The following is a 23,622-nucleotide window of genomic DNA, read 5'->3' on the forward strand; positions in this document are numbered from 1 at the left end:
TAACAGTCTGACCTTCGGTCAATCACTGAGCTTCCTGGCAGACCTCTACTTGTATATAATAAGGATGATCATAAGACGAGAATATAGTAAAAAGGTCTCTTGGAACCATCTCCAAGTCTGGATTTGCTTTATCAAAAATCCAGTCTCTTATTTCTAAAAAATAATGGAAAATCAGCTAGCACAAGATCAGTTTTTAGGTTCATACATATTTAACTCTCCCAAAAAGAGAGCATATTTCTTCATACTGGAAATCACCACATTTGCATATATACACCTAGTCAATAGAGAAAAAAAGTTTGAAAGCACCTACTACATATGAGATACTGTTCTAAATAAACACCTAGAATGTAAAGATATATAGATACAGGCCCTGTTCTTAAGGAACTTTCACTCTGAAGGTGGAGATAGAAAGAATACATGTATACAAGTAGCTATGATTCAAGGAAGAATATGACAAGGGAGGGGTGCTGGCAAAGGACTGTGAGAAATTTAAGGAGGGAGAGATCACTTTGAGGGTAGCTAAGTGGTTCAGGTCTGGGCCTGGAGTCAGGAAGACTCATCTTCCTGAATTCTAATCTGGCCTCTGAGGCTTACTAGCTGTGTGACCTTAGGCAAGTCCCTTAACACTGTCTGCCTCAGTTTCCTTATCTGTAAAATGAGCTGGAGAAGAAAATGTCAAGCCATTCCAGTATCTTTGCCAAGAAAATGCAAAATGGGGTCATAAGGAATCAGACACAACTGAAAACTGACCAACAAAAAAGCAGAGTATTTTGCTTTGGGAGGTAATGAATTTCCCATGACTGGAGGTCTTCAAGCAGAGACTAGATGATTCCTTCTGAGGAACACTGCAGAGGAGATTCCTTTGCACATAAAGTGTGGACTAGATAAGTGTTACCAAATTCAGATGGATACAAGGGCCACTAATCTGTACCTAAGGGTCCCTGTGGGCCCTATATTGGCTTAGTTTTAAGATGTAAACTATTTTTATTTGTTTTTAAAAATATCTCCCACTTACATTTTACTTTAGTTCTACTGTACTCAGAAGCATTTGGGCCTGCATGTTTGACACCTGGACTGGATAACCTCGGAGGTTCCTTCCCAGTCATTCTGCAGGGCTGCCTCTGTGAGGCACAGTATTGGTCAGAAGGATTGTGGCTACAGCGTGGCAGTTCTCATGTAATTTCAGTTATTTATGCCAGAGTAACTATGATCATTCCTCTATTCTTCCCATAATACACTACAATGTAAGGAAGAATAATAGCTTTAGATTAGTTGATTGCTACCCTTTTTCCTCTCCACTTGATAAGAACTACAGTTAGCACAGCAATAATTCACAAGGATGTTGCAAAGATGAAATGAGAGGATAGATTAAAAAGTATTTTAGGGGCAGGTAGGTGGTGCAGTGGATAGAGCACTGGCCCTGGAGTCAGGAGGACCTGAGATCAAATCCGGCCTCAGACACTTTACACTTACTAGCTGTGTGACCTTGGCAAGTCACTTAACCCTATTGCCTAGCCAAAAAAAAAAAAAAAAAGGAGGGAAAAAGAGAGAATTGGGTCATTATTGTCACTCAGTTGAAATATCAAGGAATAATTACATATATGGAATGGTTTAATAAACACGGACACCTGTGAAATATTAAACTCTAGTATTTTAAAAGTTAGGGCAAAAAGCATCTCCCAAACATAGTCCTTTAATGTCTAGTGACAGTGTCTACAAAATATCTACCTATTTGAATAAAAGCAAAGGATTTTGGGAGGAGTGACAAGGAAGAGTGATAAGGAGGACGAAAGAAAGAAGAAAAGGGGAAGGAGGGAAGTGGAAGTTAGAAGCAGCTATAGCAGCCTTCTAGAGCTCAGTAGCAATGACAGGGAATAAGACATTCTGATAAAACAGGAAAACCAGGGACCAAAACCAAGCAAAAATCAAATGCTAAACAATTCTGCTGTTGGTTTGTAGACAAGTGGGAGCCACTGAAGATTTTTGAGCAAGGAGTGACAAGATCAAAAACATGTCAAACTTAACACAGTTGACTAAGTAATCAATCATCAGGCATTTATTAAACATTGACTATGTAGCAAGAACTGTACTAGGCCTAGGGATATATATGCAAAGGTGAAACAGTCCCTTATCTCATGGTACATATAAACTACTGGGTGATACACCATGTTCTCAGATAAGTAAATCTAAAATTTATATACAATTTGAAAAATTATTTCTATAGGGATGGAGAACTAACAACTGGAGGGGTATATTGCAGGCAGAGTCAAATATGGAGGTAGAATACTATGTATGGAATACAGTGAATAAGCCAGTTTGGCTGATTTATACATGTAATTATGTGTAATAAGCCTGGAAATATAGGTTGGGTCTAGGTTATAAAACAGTAGTTTGTGTTTTGTCCTAGAGGTAGTAGGGAGCCAATGGGGTTTCTTGAACAGGTGAGTGACATGGTCAGATCAGTGCTTAGGACATATCAATTTGACATTTGTGTGAAGAATGAATTTGGCTAGGGAACGGGGAAGCTGGATGAAGAGAACCAACTAGGAGACTGTGGAAAAAATCTAGGCAAGAAGTGATAAGGGCCTGAACTAACGTGGTACAGGTATGGGAATGTAGAAGGTAATTTTGTGGAGATAGAATAAAGAAGACAACAATTAATTGAGGACCATCATTTATAGGAACATAAATCAATATGCTATCATTCCCTATAATACACTGCCATTACTTTGTTTCTCACTAGACAGATTATATCTCCTCCCACATATCTGTAGAGCAGCAGCCCTGATGGTTCTAGCTATTCAATAACTATTACCCTGGAAGCACACAGCCATTCTAACTTTCATTTCTTTTCTCCCTTGCTTAGAAATTCATTTCACCCTCCCTCTTATCCACTTTTCATGGAATTCTAGATTGGTAGAATTTAACAATTTGGAAGGGACTTTATAGTCAAGGCTTCTGAAGCACAGAAGAAAACTTACATGACTTGTCCAAAGTGGCAGAGTTTCAAAAGGTGTATGAGAGTTTGCTGAAGGTTTTGTAAGATACATTGAAGCGTGAATGAGCGTCAGAGAAAAATAGTATTTGAGACTATACTGGGATGGAGAATCTTAATCAGCAAGCATTTATTAAGCATTTACAATATGCTAGGCACTAGGGATTAAATAAATAGTTCCTGCCCTCAAGAAACTTACATTCTATTGAGAGAAACAACATACACATATATGAATGTATACAAATTAAATAGAAGAGATGTTTTTTGGCAGGAACACTGTCAGCTAGGTAAATCCAGAAAGACCTCATATTAAAACTAGCACTGGGGCTTAGCTTTGAAGGAAGTGAGAGGTTCTAAGAGGCAGAGGTGAGGAGAGAGATCATTCCCAAGCATCAGGAATGGCCTCTGTAAAGGGACAGAGATGAGAAATGGAATATTGTATGTGAGGAATAGCAAGAGGGCCAGTTTGGTTGAACCATAGTGTTTGAAGGTGAGTAATGTCTAATAAGTCTGGAAAGACACTGCTCAACTGCATTGTGTATAAGAAAAAACAGACCTCTACAATCATATCTATTCTCTAAGAGATATTATATGCAAGAAAAGTTTATATCATCTCTTCCCCAGTAGAGCTCACTCTGAGCACTTTGCCTAAACCCAAGGAGCAAGAAGCATCCCAGAGATTCCAGGAATCTCTTGTAAATCTTTCTCTTAAGATCTGACAAGATCTTGAATGAGGGTCAAAGCATTTTAAATACTGTTGTTATATATCATAGGGAAGCAGGACAATACTGTGCCTTGTGCTTTAATTACTTACTACCTCCTTGTGTAGGTCGCCCTTTTAGATTTACTGCCTGTTAACATAGAGATTTGCTCACATCAAAGAAGATAAAGTCTCCTTTTCTCAGAGTGGAAGAAGGTTATCCAATCCACTGTGTATGAGAATTGTCTCTACACTCCTGACCTCCCCTCCAAAAAAAAAAAAGTCAACAAGAGGTTGTTCAACTTCTACTAAAAGATATCAAGTGAGGGAGAAACCCACCGACTCCCAAGACAATCATTCCACTTTGGGGTTGCTGTTATTTACATCAATCTTAAAAATCTCTCTGTCTCTGTCTCTCTCTCTCTCTCTCGCTCTCCCTCCCTCTCCAATTTCCATCCACTGCTCCTAGTTCTTCTCTTTGAAGGTATGAACAGTAATTCCTCTTCCACAGCATAGCCCTTCAAATATTTAAAGAGAGTTATTATGTCCCCCACCATCTTCCCTCTTCCAGGCTGAACATCTCAAATTCTTTCAACTAATTCCACTATAACATGGTATCAAAGCCTTTCACCCTCCTTTGAATACTTTCCAGTTTATCAATATTCTTCCCAAAATGTGGTGCCCAGAACTCACCAAAATACTCTTGGTGTGGTCTGATCAGAACACAGTAAAGCAGAGCTATGGCTTCCTGGTTGTGGATACTCCATAGCCTACAGCTACATTAGCTTTTGGGACTGACATATTACATTGGTGACTCATATTAGTTTATAGTCCACTAAAAAGCCCCAAATGAACTTTTTTCAGAATTGCTATGTAGGTACTTTTCATTTTCTACTTAATGAAGTTAATTTTAAGCCTGAGGGTTACTCTATATTGTTGAGACCTCTCTGTTTCCTGACCTTTTCATCCAACGTGATAGCTATTCCTCCTAGCTTTGTATCAGATTCACATTTGATAAGCATGCCATCCATATCTTTTCTTGTTGTTGTTGTTGCTGGTTTGTTTCAGTCATGTCTGACTCTTTGTGATCCCATATGGGGTATTTTTGGCAAAGCTACTGAAATGGTTTCCCATTTCCTCCAGCTCATCTTATATAATTAAGGCAAACAAGGTTAAGTGACTTGCGCAGGGTCACACAGCTAGTAAGTGTTTGAAGCCAAATTTGAACTCAGATCTTCTTGACTCCAGGTCCACTGCTCTATTCACTGTACCACCTAGCTGCCATGTCTTTTCTAGGTCATTGACAAAATTGCTAAAGGACACTGGGACAACCAAAGATCTCTAGGGCACTATACTGGAGATCTTCTACTGAGCTGACATTTAGCCATTAATGATTATTGCTTGAGTGCAGCTGCTCACAACCAGTTCCAAATCTAACTGTAATATTTTCTGTCAACATTTTGTCCATAAAAGTAGCATGAGACTTTGTCAAATGCTTTACTAAAATCTAGTTAAACTATATCTACCTTCCCACGATGAGGTTTTTCTGTCATGACCAGTTCATATTGAAGCCATGTTGGCTTTTCATTTTTTACATAAAGTAAAGATACAGTTGTACTATTCATAGAGTATCCAAAAAATAGCCCAGGCTACATATTCATAATGCCTCCTGGGCCACCTCTCTTTAACACAAGACATTCACTTTGGGAACATACCACCAAACCAATTATCCCCATAGTTCTGATTGTTGAATGATATACATCTGACTATCCATGTCTGTGTATTTGAAAAGGAGGCAATCAAAAACTAAGTTTATTGGCAATACATATTTTTAAACATATGTATATACAAAAAATAAGTTTTGAAGTACAAATTCTTATGTTATTAATGTAAAAGCAACATTTATAGCAAAGCTAATAAAATATGTATAGGCCAAATTGTGAGAACCCAAAAAAAATTGTTTTTGTTTTTTCCCCCATTAGCAAGTGCCCCAGCCTCACCTCGAGAAATGATCAGCCTCAAAGAGAGGAAGACAGATTATGAGTCCACTGGAACAAATGCCACTTACCATGGAACTAAAGGAGAACATACTTCCAGGAAAGATACCATGACAGGTGAGATGAAAATACAGATTTGCATGGACCAATCAACTTTATTAGTAAAGTGAGAAGGTAGGTCAAGATTCCATTCTCTAAAGAGGCTTGACAGCTCATCTGTGGTTAGCAAGCTGATTTGGCTTCTTGGGGCTTTGGTGGAAAAAAATTTCCTGGAATTGGAAATAAAAGGTAAGATTGTGCTACAGGGATAAAAATTGATCATATTCTTGGTAGTCACAAGGAAGTTTGAAACCTGAATGGAAGTAACTCAAAGAAAAATGTCTCACTCAGTCCATTTTATTATCTGGCTCTATCTTCCTGCCCTTTTATTTCTTCCTCGGTACATTCCCATTACAGAGAGGAATCACACAGAAGGTTAATTTTCACAATCACAAGAAATGAATCAGAATCTTAGAAAGAAAAGAGACTTTGGAGGTCATCTGGTTAGATGAACGTCACATAAAATGCCTTGTAACTATCAAATGCCATATAAATATCAACCATTGTTAATTCTTATTTAATCCAGCCTCCCACTTGATCCATAAATTCTCTCCATAGCATTCCTAATCCTAAAGGGTAGTCAGTCATATACCCTGTGCTAGAAAAAAATGGGAAACTACCTCAATGAAGAAAAGGAGGCAGGTGAAACATGGGAAAAGCAGAGGATTTGGAGTCAAGGACCGTGGTTCAAGGCCCCAATCCTGTCTTTCTCTACCTGTGTGACTTTGGACAAGTTACTAACCTCTCTGGACCTCTGTTTCCCCATCTGTAAAGGGAAAGAATTGAAGTCAATAGTGTCTAAGGTCCCTCCTATTCTTTTGGGAGATGGAGGTGGGAAATAGTTCTAATGATAGAAAATTATTTATCATATTAAACTAAAAATTGCTTTCCTCTAACTTCCCCATATTTCATAGTTGTAAGGGCCCTCAGAAGTCATCTCATATAACCTAGATCTGAAAAAGAATCCCTTCTATATCATAAATGATGAAGTAGTTGTCTTATCCTTTACTGAAAACCTACAGATCTCCTGAGGAAACCCATTCCATTTGTGGATAACTCAGATTATCTGGGACTCGTGGTTTTTCCTTACATCAAGCCTAAATCATCTTCTTTGCAAATTAAATCCAATATTTCTCATTGTGCCTCTGGGACTAAGCAGAACAAGCCTAATCCCTTTTCCTTAAGATAACCTTTTTATGGTTTAAGACAGCTATCCTGTCCCCCATGAATCTTCTCTTTTCCAGGTTAAATATCTCCAGTTTCAACTTGGTAAAGACACAAGAGGGTCTATTCACATTTTTGCCCTTGGTATCACACAGAATAAGTCTACTTCCAGTCTCATATCACCATTATCATCATTTTCATAACTAACATTTAGCCTTTCCTACATTTAAAGACATCTGACATGTTCCCCCTAAAGCCTATCATTTTCTAGGTAAAAACCTTCAACCTTTCCTCAAGTGACCTAACTTCCAGACCCCCTTAATCTACTGACTACCTATCTATCTATCTATATCTGATAGATAGATATTGATATGGGGCAGCTAGGTGGTGCAGTAGATAGAGTGCGCCTGGAGTCAGGAAGACTCATCTTCCTGAATTCAATTCTTTCCTCAAACATCTACTAGCTCTGTGACCCTGGGCAAGTCACTTAACCCTGTTTGCCTTAGTTTTCTCATCTAGAAAAGGAAATGGCAAACCATTCCAGTAACTTTGCCAAGAAGACCCCAAATGGGATTAAGAAGATACTGAAATAACCAAACAACAGATATTGATATATAAATTACATGCTTGAGTTTGTCAGTGACTGTCTTAAAAGGTGGCACCTAAAACAGAAAAAAGGTTCTCTAGATATGACCTTACAGCACTTGAATCTTTTTAGTGGATCCATGATTTTATCCATGCAGGTAATTGTTCTAACGGTACAGATTATAGATCACAAGCCATCCACTCTTCCCTGTTTAATTTTTGTTCTCATCCTCCCATAAATCTTCCCTCTGGAAGTGATCTCTGTTGGTCTTTTAATATCACGTAGGTACCACTGTAATGCCTCAACTGTCTGGCTGTTACCACTAAGTCTCATTACATTACCAGACCACCTCCTGTTCTAATTCTGTGTCTCTTAACTAATCTTCTGTGCCATCTCTTGGGTGCAAAACATTGTTGATAATGTTACAGCCTATTACTTAAACAAATCGTACATGTTTCTATTGCCCTTTGGATACCATCTCAACAGCAAATGCAGTGATATCATCTTGCTTCTGGACATAACAGTGCTGCGAATAAAGTCTGAGATCATATGGTCTTTTTGGCAGCCACATCACATTTGATTCACATCAAAAATGCAGTCCACAAAAACCCCAACTTCTTTTTCATATAAACTAGAAGAACGAAAGCAGAATTTCCCTTCTTTTACATTTGATTTAGCAAAGAGCAGTATTTCACACTGAGTACAACTAGAAAATCTAAGTAGCACAACTAGTCAGAGGCAGACCTAAGAGCAGAGCCCATGGTCCCTAAACATCCAGTGCAGAATTCTTTCTCCTATACTTTTCAGCCAGCTAGGAATCCAGATAAGTGTATCTGGCCCACAATTCTCTCAACTCATCAAAATAGAGCTTTTAATCTTTTACTTTATATATGTAAATTATATATATGTACATATATATAATTTTATATAAACTATACATATATAGGAACCCTTTTACAGGTTTACCAACCTGGCATATTAAGATAATATTGTAAACTTATATATATATATGTATGTATGTATCTATATATATATATATATATAAATGTATATATGTATGTGTGTGTGTATATAATACATATATAATGTATTATAATATAATATAGGCTATGTAATACATTTATAACATAATATAATATATATATAATGTATAAACATATACATACACACTCTTTTTATTCATATGCTTTTTTGGCCATCAAAAATTTGATAGTATTTATTTTATCATCTTGGGATACAAAGAGGATATATATGTTTTATATATATATATATATATATATATATATAAAACATATATAACATATATTATAACATATATAAATAAATAGAACTATATATAAATTATATGTGTAATTTATATATATATATATATAATTTTTTATATGTACAATATCATCTTGATATATCAGGCTACTAACTCTGTAAAAGCCAGATATAGGTCTGGCATAGCCTAATCTTAGTCATCTCTGTGGATTCTAATGAACAGTGCGCTCCAGAGTGTTCACAAAGTATTTAACAATGCATTTTAGAATTTTTCCAGGAATTATTCAAGCTCACTGGAGTGCAGTCTCTGGGACAGGTAAGTGGCACAGTAGATAGTGTTGGACTTGGATTTCAGCAAGATCTGAGTTTCAGGCCTACCTCAGATACTTACTAGCCCAGTGATTCTAGACAAGTCATTTGATCCACTTCAGCCCAAGTTCCCTCAACTGTAACTCTCAAGGTGATGTTGTGAGGATTACATATGAGATGACATATGTAAAGCATTTGATGTGCTTAACATGCTACATAAATGCTACCTATTATTCTGAAGATAAGGATATTATGTGTCTGTCTTCAGTCTTCTATATACGGTCTTCTCTACAGTTGCTCAGAGATTACTCAAAGAATTTTTTACAGGTCCCTGGTATGCAATTCATCTCAGCCTAAAGATTTGAACTCTTTTAAAGTAACAAGATACACATACTTTTTTCTGGAATAAAAAACAAGAGAGGCCAAAGACTTGCATAATGTACTGAAGTATTACAACTATATATCACAAATATTTCCTTCAAGAAGAGAGGTACTCTAATGGCAAGCACAAAATATCACAAAAATTAAATTGACTCTATTTTAGTGGACATGAAATGACTGGTTATTGATATGGGAATCATTTTCTAATCAGCCTTCTGAATAGCCTGACCACTGACTTATTAGAGAAAAGATCAAAATCAATACTAAATTATAATAAAGAATAAAAATGAGAAGATCAAGTATCCTACTGAAGCAGCTTTAAACTGATGGATTTAAATAAGCGGTTGACACCAAAAAAAAAAAAAAAAAAGGAAACAGATATGAAAAAAAACCATCAAAAGAGACAGTCATCATTTCTTAAGAAGTTGAATGATGGAGCTTGGTGGTGCAATGCCGGGCCTGGAGTCAGGAAGTCTCATCTTCCCGAGTTCAAATCTGGCCTCAGACACTTACTAATTGTGTGGCCCTGGGCAAGTCACTTAACCCTCTTTGCCTCAGTTTCCTCATCTGCAAAATGAGCTGCAGAAGGAAATGGCAAACCACTCCAGAATCTTTGCCAAGAAAACCCCAAATGGGATCACAAAGACTCAGACATGACTGAAACAACTAAATAACAACAATATCAATTTCTACAACAAGAATAAAAGAATCTGAAACCACATCAACCAATACACACTTGATTTTCTTGCCAAGCAAAGAGATGTAGACAGCCAAGAGCATATAAATCAATTTGTATAATCTTATGGAGGCTCTTTTAATTTAACAAGCAGTTATTAAGTGCCTACCTTGTTACAAGGCACTAGAGATACAAAGACACACAAAAAAACTTTTCCCTAACCTCAATGAGCTTGCATTCTACTGGTAGATACAACATATCCGTATAAGCGAATAAAAGACCTATGCAAAGTAATTTGAGGAAAAACCACTAACAACTGGGGACATCAAGTAATATGATGGTGGCACCTGAATTGAGCTTAGACAAGCTCTGGGCATTCTTAAAGGCAGAGTAGAGATGGGAGATCATTCTAGATATGGAGGACAGCCTAAAATGTTTGGAGCCCAGGAAATGAAATGTGGTATACAGGGAATCACATATAAGCCAATTTCAGTACAACACTGCATGAGTTCAGAACAAAAATGTGATAGTCCAGGAAGATAAACTTGAATACCAAACAAAAGTTTGTTTTTTATCATAATGATCATAGGGAGCCAACAGAATGCCACAATTAGACCTATGCTTTAGGAATGTTAATTCAGTAGCTGTGTAGAAGATGGATAGGAAAATGGAGAAAAGCATGGTGGAAGATTGTAAAGAGCTTCGTATGATAAAATTAAGAAGGAATAGAGGGGAAAGCAAGTTTATAGAAAGCTTGGTGAGAAACCTAAATAAGGGCAATCACCCCCAAAGGTATGTAAGAACTTAACTATAAGACAAACATCAAATAGGAAAAAAAAAAAGAAGAAGAAGAAATAGCACAACAAATGTGGCAAGAGCAGCTGGACCAGACCAAATTTAGACAGAGAAGATCTGTGATGAAGATGACATAATTATGAAGATGTTAACAAACCATTTTTAAGCACCAACAAGAAGGGAAAATATGAAAGGCCAGAGGGGAAAAGAATCTTAACTATTCTTTATTACCAAAACAAGTGACCAGGAAACTAATATCTTATGTCCCATATGCCTACTTTTTTAATTTCTATAAAATTTTTATGATAAAAATCTACACACTTATGAGGGCCTGATGGATAGGCAGTCTTTCACAAATGATATTCTGCAGCCAACCATATTTTTAGTCACACTAGTGACTGAATAGTGCAAAGCTTATTCTGATCCTTGAATTGTAGACCACAAAAAATAAGTATTTGATTCACTAAAGGCAAATTTTGCATAGAAACTCTCCAAGAAAAAATCTGCAATGTATATTTCAGAATCACACTAGATTCCTTGGAAGATATGATAGATAAGTGTTTTATTACTTTCTGATTGTTCATCTCAATTGAAACATCAAACATGGAGCCACATGATCATCAAATGGGTTTACCTTGTGGTTGGCCAATGAAAAGAACAAATCCAAAAGGTATTCCCTATAGATGGTGAGGAACACCAGATGTTCCTATTTGCAGATGACATTGTGTTTATTGTATCAAGCTCTAGAACACTGTAGTTTCCCTAATGAGCTCTATGATCATGCAAAGACAGCTGTGACATAGTGAATAATGAACTGTCCTAGATGCAAGAAAGACCTGGATTCAAATCTTGCCTCCAACATATGAATTAATGATGAATGAATCGTAAAACACTTATTAAATATTTACTATTTGCCAGCCACTGTGCTAAATACATACTGGTTATACATGCCTGGAAAAGTTTCTTAACCCTTCAGTATTCTAAGCAACAGGGACAGCTAGGTGGCACTGTAGACAGAATGCCAGGCCTGGAGTCAGGAAGACCTGAATTCAAATCTGGTCTTAGACACTTACTAGCTGTGTGTCCCTGGACAAGTCACTTAACCCTCTTTGCTTCAGTTTTTTTTTTAATCTGTAAAATGAGTTGGAGAAGAAAATGGCAAACCACTCCAGTATCCTTGCTGAGAGAAAACCCTAAATGAAGTCATAAAGATTCTGAAACAATCGATATGACTGAACAACAACAATACATTACGAAACTCTTTAAGACTGTTAAGTTGTAGGAAAGGTGATAACTTGCTTTGGTGAGGGAATTTCCTCCACCAAATAGAATCATAGGTCTAGTCCCTAGCTCTATCACTAATCACACAAAAGAGTTTGATTAACTATTCACTCAGAAAAGTCCAAGTGGATGAAGAATGTCTATTGTCCAGATTATAATAAGCAGTTCACTGGACTGCCTATCAAACTGTCTATCAGCACATGCATCTTAAACAAACACTGTGGACTTACATTAACTATCCTTCCTTAGGAAATGATTGGGTCAGTGAGGCAGGTCCAGAAATGACGAGGTGGAAGACTTCAAGGTCATTCATGATATTTCCCTGGTTTCTCCTCTTAATACCATTCATTGTCATATATAGCAACTGTAGTTAGTAGTGGCTGGTAAGCTTCACAAGTCTCCATCCTATCTCAAATACATGCACCAGATTATCCACATCAGCTTTACACACTACCATCTTTCATAATAATAACTGATGATTGTATAATATTCTAATATTTGAAAAACACATGTTATCTTATTTGTTCCTCCAAACAATCCTGTGGGAAAGGTATTACAAGTGTAACTAGCTCAATTTTACAGATGAAAATATTGAGGCTCAAACAAGTTAAATGTCATGGCCATGGTCACACAACTGGTAAGTGTCAGAGGTAGGATTTGAACCCAGCTCACAGTCTTCTTAACACGAAGTCCAGCATGCTAGTCATTAGGCCACACTTGCCTATCCCTCATGAGGAAGTCACCAACCACCATTACTTACCTCTTCCTCCTCAGACCAACAACAATTTTGCTAAATTCCTTTGCTTCTGTGAGTAGCTTTTCTTTGCTCCGTGGACTAAAGATTACTGATTCCTTTCAGAGGGTACAGGTCTACCTCAGCCCTGTTATGTAGCCTCACCTATTTAGAGCTTGTTTTCCTTTTCCTTCCTTTACTTACCAACCATTTGACCCTGATCATGAACCTTCACTCCCCCATTTTTCTCAGAATCTTTTTCTTCTATCTTGTCAAAATTCCTTCATCATCACAGACAAACAGGAATATAACAAGATGTTCTTTAAATATTTTCATCTTCTAAAGAAAAAGAACATAGTTGGTGAATGCCTCTGACAAGAAAATTCTGAGATTCTGGGATTCTGAGAACAAACCCAATAAAAAAAAAAAGAGAGAGAGAACAACTTCGTTAGTTTCTAAAGCTCAAGTCCTTAGTGGTCCACTCTTAGAAACATCCCATGGAAACTGCAGGGACAAACTGACACCTAAAATTATTTAAATTTGTTTGGTTAGTAAAAACGAATTCTTTCCTGAAGCAAAGATGTAAAATGCCAACTGCTTAATAGAATTAAAGGCCAAGATTGTTTCCTGTTTGTTTTTGTATCTCCTAGCATCCAGTATAGTGCCTGAAACGTAGTAGGAGGTTAATAAATGTTTGTGGATTGATGAGGTCACTTGGGACAAAAGTATCATAAAAATGTTACATTTAAGACATTTTTTGGCATGAATTATTATATTGAGTTCATAGGATTACATGTGTAGAAGGGTAAAAACTTTAGAGATCATCAAATGTAACCCTTTTGTTTAACAGATGAGGAAACTGAGGTAGTTAAATGACTGGCCCAAAGTCACAGGACTAATAAGTAACTGAGGCAGGATTTGAATACAGGTCTTCCAGGTTCCAAATCCAGCCTTCTATCCACTACATCACCATGAATAAATGTAATGTCTCCTACAGAGCAAGAAAAGTAGGCTGGGTGAAACAATTTAATATTTTTTATTTTTAAAATTTCTGTTCTTGTCATATGGAGTATGTACTTTAAAAAGTCATGGATCTGAATGCTTTAATCCCAGTGGCAGGGGTAATTTAAGCAAAGACCCCAATTTGTACTGATTAGCCTAAAGCTAAGAAAGGCATTGTATTAAGATGACAGTAATTTTCACAATTATTATTCCTCTGTGTAGCTATAATATGGTTTGTCCAGGACTATAAATTGAGGCTTTAATTACAAGAATAAACAATTTTACCGTGAAATGATGTTTGAATACATTTCCCTTTACTATTCTTACAGAATACATAAAAATCTGTTCATATGTTTGTAGCTTGAAATAGATGTGATATGTGTCCTATTGTGCTTTTCCCATTCACTAAACAAGGCTCAAAGTGTAGCTTTTTTCAGTATGACTTTGTATGATCCTGAGAATGAGCAAAAAACAGGGAAGCCTGTGTACTGTATACAGCATATATTTGATGGGTTTTATCTTCAGGGATTCTCAATACTTTGCTCCTATTTACTAGGGGATTGAAATAAAAGATTAATAGTTTCTTGCAAGGCCATGAAAGCATTGTGATCTCTGCCAATCAATCTACCCTCAAGTATAGAGGAAGTAAATCACATTGCCTACTGGCTCAAGAAGGATGGAGGCAAGGGACAGATGCCAAGTATTTGGAACTCAATTTTTTTAAATGAATGTTAAAAATTGTTTTCACAGGTAATGGGGCAGGGGTATATTTTTTTTAATAACATAGAGGAAGAAAGTCACCAGCAAGGCTGGATGTCAGAACCATGAGTGTGGGGTAACTGTTGAGCTCAGCTCCATAGTTCTGAACTCCGCCAAGGACTGATCCTGATCTATTTGCTAACTAGATTCCTTAAGGCCATTATATCAAAAGCAGTGCGTATCCCTATTCAAGAAGTCCATAGAATGTTTGAAGTTAAATGCATTAAAAATCAACTAGAAAAATGTGATCTCCCTTCATTATGGGCTTCCTTTCTTAAGGGTCAAAGGAAATTTCACCTTTGGATCAAGAACACATGAATTTTTAATCCTCAGAAATCATGTGAAAGTTTCCAAAGAAAGTATCCCTTCACTATATATAATCTCTTTCACATATCAGCCCTTTAGTTTCTAGCCCAATCTAGGCTTAAATGAGAGGGAGAAAGTGAAGTAGTTTCCCTTTCTGGGCTCCCTATTAAACTAAGTCTCTTAAACTTTCTTCTCTTCTTGGTGCTCTGTCACTACTTAGCTTTCAGGAAGCAAAAGTCAGCTGTTCATTCAAGCATAACCAACTTTTACAGTTATTTCTTGCTGTCACAATTCCCTGGAAACATTACATGTTCAGAAGCATTCTTCAGAACAGAACTGTGTGATACTAGGAGCTACACAGCCTGACTTTAAATTTACCCAGGGGATTAAGCTCTCTCATTTGAGCTTCGGAGATGCTTTTCAGCAAACACTGTCTTCCTATTTATAAATGTGTCGTTTGTAGATTTTAAAGCTGCTTAGATCATAAGTAGGTTGATTATGCTTGAAATAGAGAATTGTGTGTCCTGCTTTTAAAAAGAGAGAGAAAAGGAAAGAGAAAGAAAGGGAGTTCTTCTGTTAGTCTTCATCTGAGCTGATGCCTGCAAGGACACACAGTTGCCGCAGAAATCAGCTTTCTGTGTTTGCAACTGTCACAAGTTCAATTTCAGCTACACTGTCAACTTGAAATAGGTGGAGCAGGTCAAAATCGTGGGAGGAATAAGCCTGCACTAGAAACATCTTTGGTTCAGAGGGACTGCTGTCACGTGACAGGGAGGGAAGCCAAGCATACAGGAGGACAAAATCCCTTCTGAAAAATACATGCTATTCTAAGGAACAAAGAAAAAACTCATCCTTTCCTCAGCAGGCCCACTTTTCACCAGCACACCACAATTCCTGTCTGTTTTCCTCAAGGTTTTCAAAACATTACAAGCTAAGGTTAGAGTGATGGTTTTTTGGAGCAAGAGTTAAAGCTGAACAGTTAAACCTTAATGTGCAATACTAGTCCTTCACTCGGCTACATCTCATTTCATCGCCACCTCTATGTAACATCATAGTCACAATATGCTGTAAGGAATAAAGAACTGGACTGAAATCCAGGAAGACGTGAGCTCAAGTCCCATCTTGGGCACATTCTGGCTCTCTGATCCTAGGAAAGTCACTTAACCTTTCTATGCAGCTTTCTAAGACTACAAATTGCAGAGGAGGGGGCAACCTGCATTAGCAGAAGTGAGTTTCCTCTCCTGGGGATTCTTCAAGCCAATGAAATCACAGGTCCATTAAATTGCCTTTCCCATTTCCCAACTTGTCCACCCCAATGTAACTTCCTCTGCCCTCTTAGGCCAACTACTTTTTTTTAAAAAAATGTTTCATAGCATTTTGTTTTTTAAATAATATTTTATTTTTCCCCAATTACGCATATGACAATTTTTAGCATTCTTTTTTTGGGGGGTTCCAAATTTTCTCCTTCTATTTATCACCTTTTCCTTCCCTGAGACAGTAAGCAATCTGATATAGGTTATACGTGTGTAAGCATGCAAAACATTTGCATATTAGTCATGTTGTAAAAGAAGAAAAAGAAGGGGGAAAACACAACAATAAAGAAAGTAAAAAATAGTATGCTTCCATTTGAATTCAGATTTCGTCAGTTCTTTTTCTAGAAGTGGATAGCATTTTTCATCATGAGTCTTTTGAAATAGTCTTGGGTCATTGTATTGCTTAGAATAACTAAGGTTTTCACAGTTGGTCATCATACAATATTGCTATTACTGTGTACAATGTTCTCCTGGTTCTGCTCACTTCACTTTATATCAGTTAGTGCAAGTCTCAGGTTTTTCTGAAATCATCCTGCTTGTCATTTCTTCTGGCACAATAGTATTCCATTACAATCATATACCACAATGGCTTGTTCAGTCATTTCCCAATTGATGGGCATCCCCTCAATTTCCAATTCTTTGCCACAACAAAAAGATTTGCTATAAATATTTTTGTACAAATAGGTTCTTCTCCCCCTTTTTTAAAATATCTTTAGGATACAGGTTTAGTAGTGGTATTGCTGAATCAAAAGGTATGCACAATTTTATAACCCTTTGGGCAAAGCTCCAAATTGTTCTCCAGAATGGTTGGATCACCAATTGCATTTTGAACACTATCAATGGATAGCTAGACTGGAGTCATTTCTTTTGCACACAGTAGGAGCACAGTCCTGAAATGGGTGCAGCTCAGTTCCTCTGTTTGGCAGTTGGGGAAACATGTCTCCCTTAAAATCAGGGCTATATATGTCCAGGAATGAGACAGGAGTGGAGGAGGGAAGGAATCTCCATGCCTAAAAGGACTCTTTATTCAGACCTTCCCAGTTGCAAAGAGGAAAAGTGAGCAATGCATACATACTGCAAATAAGTTTATATATTAAGAAATGAGCTATCTAAAAGGTGATTAAAATCTCTGCATCTCCAAATTACAAATTTGACTCCTCAGCAGATAACTAAAACACTAACATAGACTCCTACTTCAGGAAATGACATTTTTTCTGTCAGTCTGTTTTCACCAGGAAAAAAAGGCAACAACATTTGCAAATTCACCATCTGTGTGCTATGTTCCCTTGACCCCATCTATGACATGACCATAATCATAAGAAGCTGACGTGCTTTGAAAATTTCCTAAGATCATTTTTTTTTTTTTGCTTTTTCACCATATTTCTGCAATGTGGATAAAAGCTGGGCCAGATCATTACCGTTCCTGTAGCCATAATAAACTGAGCTTCGTTGGGTCAGATGCTAGCCTCACAATCAATGTATTACTGTTGCTGTCCTTGGCTTGTTGGCTTCCCAGCTAACATTTTTGTCTTTTGATTTTTACCTGCAGCTCAAAACACTGGAATTTCAACTTTATATAGAAATTCTTATGGTGCACCTGCTGAAGATATCAAACATAACCAGGTATGGTACACACCATTTTCAGATTATTCTTCTAGTTAGAATCATGTGAAATGCCCAAAACATAAACAAATGAACTCCATAACGTGTAAAAAAAACCTGGAGGAGAGGCAAGGGAAGGGGAGAGGGAACATTTTGTGACTACTCCCAGACACATCATGGCCTTTGGATGAAGGGACTTGGTGTACGGCAGTCTTTAGGGAGCAGTTGACTGCCCCCGTCACTGAAAATCTTCCTGCAAAGGCTGAATAATCACTCAGGTGTACTGTAGAGGATGTTCTTTCTCCAGACTGTACTCAATTTTACTAAGGCCCTCCCAGTTCTGTGTTTCTGTGATGTTATCGGTACAAATTAACTAGTTTAAAATAAACCTGGACTTTATCCAGACTCCAGTAGAGAAACTTCTCTACCTGTTCATCCAAGAGAAAAAGTTAACATAAGAGCAAAGAGCTGCAGCCTTAGCCTCATGCTTACAAAGACTGTCACCTACCTGAACATCAGATAGTCACTGGATGGTGACAGTGCTAGGTAGCCATGGTTAGAGACCTTAACAATTCCAATAAGTTATGTCCAGTTGCCACAAATATCACAAAGGCATAAACAAACGAAAAGGTGCTAATGAAAGAGAACACACTATACAGTTGATACTCTTAAAAACCAGTCTGACTTTACTAATTTACTATGCCTATAACCTGCAGTTTAGGAAATTATGCTGTCTGACAATGTTCTTATACAATGGAATGCACAGAATGTACTCAATCAGGTAGTCTGCAAAAATGTGGCATCATTCCAAGTGAATTCAAATTCAATATGAGATTTACTTGAAAACCGATAATAATGATTCTTGGTTTTTTGGAAACAATTAGCTACTTTAAGCATTTCCCCACTTTCAGTGATAATTACCGAATGACTGACATTTTTGTAGTCATCCTCAATAATGGCTTTTTCTGATTGATCCCTTCAATTCCTGCATACATCAATGAAGTTGTACTGAAAAGATAAAAATGAAAACTGTTTGATCAATTGCCATTATCATCCAAAAGCATAAAAGACCAAGGAATTTTGTGGTCTTTTTGAAAACAGTATCCTTTTTAGAAGAATATTTTCTGGGTGCCCAGCAGGGAAATTCCCTTTGAAAATGAAAGGAAAAATTCTTCAGACATAAGAAGATAGCCATGTCTTGTGCAAAGACTCCATTTGCAGCACTATTTGATAGAAGGGTCAAGAGAAGAGATGTATTCTATTCTCCTCAACAGCTAATATTGCCCAGGATTGCCACCAACAGTCAACTAAACAGGAGGGGATATTTAAAGACAAAAAGGACCCCAGAAGCTTCCTAGTCCAACCTTCTCATTTTGCAAATGAGGAAACCGAGGCTCAGAAAGGTTAAGTGATTTGCCCTTGCCCACACAATATATATGACACTGACCTGTGGTGTCAAACTCGAATATAAACGGATCCCTATGGGCTGCCTTTTGCCTCAGCCATACGTGCACATTACCTGTGTGGTATTTTTTATTTATTTTGTTAAACATTTCCCAATTTCATTTTAATCTATTTAGTCCACTCAGGAGTTTTGTGGCTGAGAGTTTGATGACTCTACCATATTAATGATATAGGAGGGAACATGTGTCCTCTTTACAACCACATATTTACACTAATGTAAAGACCACCCTCATGTGACACTCCTACCCCTACTCCCCAATAACTGCAACTGATCACATTACTGATTTAGAATAATCATTGAACCCAACTTCTGCGGGCTGCCCACAATTTAAAATCAAAAGGAGGACAATAAGGCAGTGGGCCCATCAAGACTACACTAGACATCACTGCAGCCAACAACTACTGCATATTCCAATATGACTCCAAAATTGCATCATCTTCAAAAGCCAAGTAAAACTTACCTTTAAATATAACGTGGATTTTGATGTTTCCTTTCCAAGCACAGGTACTGAAACTTTGCAGATAAGGGCCTATCAAGGAAACAGAGTAATGATCACACGTTTGAATGTGCTAAGATTAGCCATTAGGTGGCCAGAGCAGAGATAATCTCATCACCAGAAATTGCTTACATTGCACATTGAGCTGCTGCTGGAGCCCCAGTATTAGTGTTAACCCTCTGGTGGATCTCAGGTGATCCAATAAATCTACAGGTGTGGTACAGGACTACACTTTTGTCTTTGCATCCCCAGCATCTTACACCTTTCAGGGTAACTCTGTCTCTTCATTTTTGCCTTGTTTTTCACCTGTGTAAAAATGTGTGTATGTTCATGTGTCCAATGGGGATACAGTGCACATTGCTTAGGGCCCAATTTCTCCCTAGGCATGGTTTTTTTGGCTTTGAGCTTTAAAAAAATAAAAGACATTTTTTTTTTTTTTACTGAATCAGAATGAAAAACCCTTTAACTATTCCAAAGGGTTGAATATGTTGACTACATTTTCTATTCTTATCGTGTGCTTATCTGTGTATTTATTCAAAGGCTTTAATGATGATGGTAAAGTCACTTTGACAAATGTGCTGGAATAGGCCTCCCTGTCCTAGAATATAACTGCTTTTCCATGCATATAGTGAACAGAAAAGTATTGACTCAGTCCCTTCACACTGGTAGGAAGTTGGATTAGATGATCCATTAGGCTTTTTACATCTTTGCTGTGTTTGCAAAGTTCTGGGAATCATGCAGCATTGAGTATTTCCCTAAAATGGGTAAGAGATGTAAATAAGGGTCTTGTATTTTATAGCCTCTAATCTTCTTCTCTCTGAGAGATAATTATTGTCAGCACTAGCACGTGAAAGCAAGAAGCTATTGAAAAAGTCGAGGGAGGCCTGAAGGAATAGGAAGGAGGTTGTATTGCTGAGTCCTTGGGTATTATAGACAGCCTAGGTCTCCTTTCCAGTAAGTAAACAGCAGTGACACGAAACGTTCACCAAAAGAGGTCGAGTGTCAGAGAAAACAGATTAACAAGACTGGGTTGGTCTTTCCTCTGTAGGTTTCAGCACAGCCAGTCCCACAGGAGCCCAGTAGAAAAGATTATGAGGCCTACCAGCCGTTTCAAAATTCCACAAGAAACTACGACGAGTCCTTCTTTGAGGATCAAGTCCATCACCGTCCACCTGCCAGCGAATACAACATGCACCTGGGATTGAAGTCCACCGGCAACTATGTCGACTTCTATTCAGCGGCTCGTCCCTACAGTGAACTGAACTATGAAACAAGCCACTACCCAGCCTCACCAGATTCCTGGGTTTGAGACCCAGCGAGAAGGAACAGCTCCAGGAACTGTGCATGTGCATGCATACACCACAAGACATTTTTTTTTCCCGCAAATTTAGTTTGTTAAAGCCTGTTCCATAGGAAGGCCCTGATAACCAGTATGGAAACCTTGATTAAGAGATATTTTAGAAGGCTAAATGAATTGAAAGTTAACTTGGAAGTCAATAGAATGAAAGAAAAAATCCTAAATATTACAGTGTGGGACAACTTTCAATGTTGGCCCTATAGAGTCTTAAAAAACAAACAACGTGCTGATTATTGAATGTGATGAAAAGAAGGAGGGAGGAAACAGCAGTGCATGGTGGGACAAGAAGGTTATGTTAAGCACAAGAAACAGAATAGTTTACATACTTTATGGGGGACAGCTTCTCACACTTTGTTTACTATCCTCATTCATTGTGAATCTAGGCTTCAAGTTGCATTTGGGGTTCCTCTGTACAGCAAGATGTTTCTTGCCTTTTGTTAATGCATTGTTGTAAAGTATTTGATGTACATTACAGATAAAAAAAAAACCAAGTGCATTGTGTATATTACACCAATGCCACAGTGTTTCTTCATCTATGGTTCTAAATATTACTTAAATTTCAAAATTTTGAAGGATGTATGAATTTCCAGTTTTTTCTTTTCCTCAGTATGTTTTAACAAAGACAAAAAAAGGAATATTTAGCAGTATTGTTCGTTCTGATATGTGAATTTGTTTGTGGCAACTAACCAAGGCGTTCAGCAGTTTCTGACAATTAACATATATCATTCCACACTCCTTGTCAACGAAGTGCTTTTTCACTGCCTAAAATTTTAGATGTAGATATTTGAAATAGATTTTTTTCATTTATACCAGTTTTCTTTATGATGATACAGTGTTAAAAGAAAATAAATTACAATTTATCTGTCATCCATATTTGCTAAGAATGTCTATTTCCAAGAATTTGTCATGCAAAATGCACATTCTTGCTTGTGTGTGTGTGTGTGCGTGTGTGTGCCCACGTATGTATATTAATCTGTGTGTGGTTTTTTGATAGAAGTAATTTCATTTGCTGTTCTCCTTGTATAAGCTTTGTTATTTTCTTTTCCCCAGGATAAATTGACTTCAGTCTGTTCTTTCCGTAATGTATCCACTGTACTGACCATTTAATAACATGGGATCTTAATCCTGATGACATGGAACTGTGGGATTTTCACCCATCTCCATTCTTGGGTACCGATCCTTTAATACCCTCACTTCTTTCCACATTTTATGCCACAGTCTCTACTTGCCCCCTAAAAAGAAGAAAACCCTTATAGAGCCAAATCTGTAATTCCACTTTCTGGCCAGCTGCTTACATCTCCAGGGGAACTGGAAACTCTTCCATTTACACTGCTGAAGGGGCTTAATTCATGATCTCCCACTGTCCTCTACCACCAGAATCTAGTCTTTAATCTCACATGAAGCTAATATCTAGATAGGAATTAACAACAATGAGAAACAATCATTTTTAGAAATTAAGTGTACCTAATTTTTCCTAACATTCCTTTAAATATTGCCACCCCTCTCTACATAGTTTAATTCAGCCAAAAGTCAGCAAACAATAGTTTCTTTTTCCAAATTTGACTACAACCAGAAGATAATTTTACTCACCTACCCAGACTTTGGAAATAAAAAAGCTAATTTCTAGAGAACAGCATAGATATAGCTTAAAGATACTTAAATGTTCTCCTGTCTTCTCTCAATTAGGTCAAATGTGAATTAGTACCTTAAAAAATCACTTTTAAACTTTAACTGTATTGCAAAATTTGTGGTAGGAAAAATGTATTTATGGGATCCTTCACTGTAATATTACCATTTCATCCCCTTATTGTGCCTCTACCAGGCACTTCTCCCCTACCTCCCAACATAGAGATATAGCTATATATATCCTAGGGGTCAGAACGAATTTTACACTTCACCAGTGTCATAGGACCAAAATAACACAGGTCATAGAGGCAGATATCGTGGTATAAACATGAGTTATCAGTTACCTAGTATTCTAGATTAATATTTCCAAAAAATAGACAGTAAAAAAAAACATTAACAGGTCTCAGTAGTGAAGGGGAAAATAAATGCATGCAGTAAAAAGATGGTACGGACAGCTGTATATGTAGGGAAGCAAAAAGCACTACACCTAACAAGATCTTTATATTTTCTTTATGATACTGATTGTAAGTATATAGCTTGCATTCACAACAACACTTTGGGACCAGGCACACTTTTCCTCTTCCAGTGACCTTCAAGGAGTATGGGCTACAGTTAACCACTGCTGTTGTGTCTCCCCTGGAGTAGCACCAGACCTAGTGAATGCACAAAAAGCGTTTATAGTTCGTAGAGCCAACCCTTCTGCTCAAAGGTACATCT

The 23,622-nt window shown here is 37.3% G+C and overlaps 1 protein-coding gene across 1 annotated transcript in view; it reads left to right on the forward strand.

Annotated features, from left to right (window-relative positions):
- Positions 1-21,231, forward strand: part of CTNND2 (catenin delta 2) — a 912,708-nt gene extending 891,477 nt beyond the window's left edge. The window contains exons 20-22 of the mRNA XM_027869022.1: positions 5,678-5,809; positions 17,909-17,982; positions 20,971-21,231. Of these exons, the coding sequence (XP_027724823.1) occupies positions 5,678-5,809; positions 17,909-17,982; positions 20,971-21,231 (467 nt within the window). The remainder of the gene's footprint in view (positions 1-5,677; positions 5,810-17,908; positions 17,983-20,970) is intronic.
- Positions 21,232-23,622: the final 2,391 nt, after the last annotated feature.

Source organism: Vombatus ursinus, unplaced genomic scaffold, assembly GCF_900497805.2.
Source record: "Vombatus ursinus unplaced genomic scaffold, bare-nosed wombat genome assembly UNPS02014791.1, whole genome shotgun sequence".
Lineage (NCBI taxonomy): Eukaryota > Metazoa > Chordata > Mammalia > Diprotodontia > Vombatidae > Vombatus > Vombatus ursinus.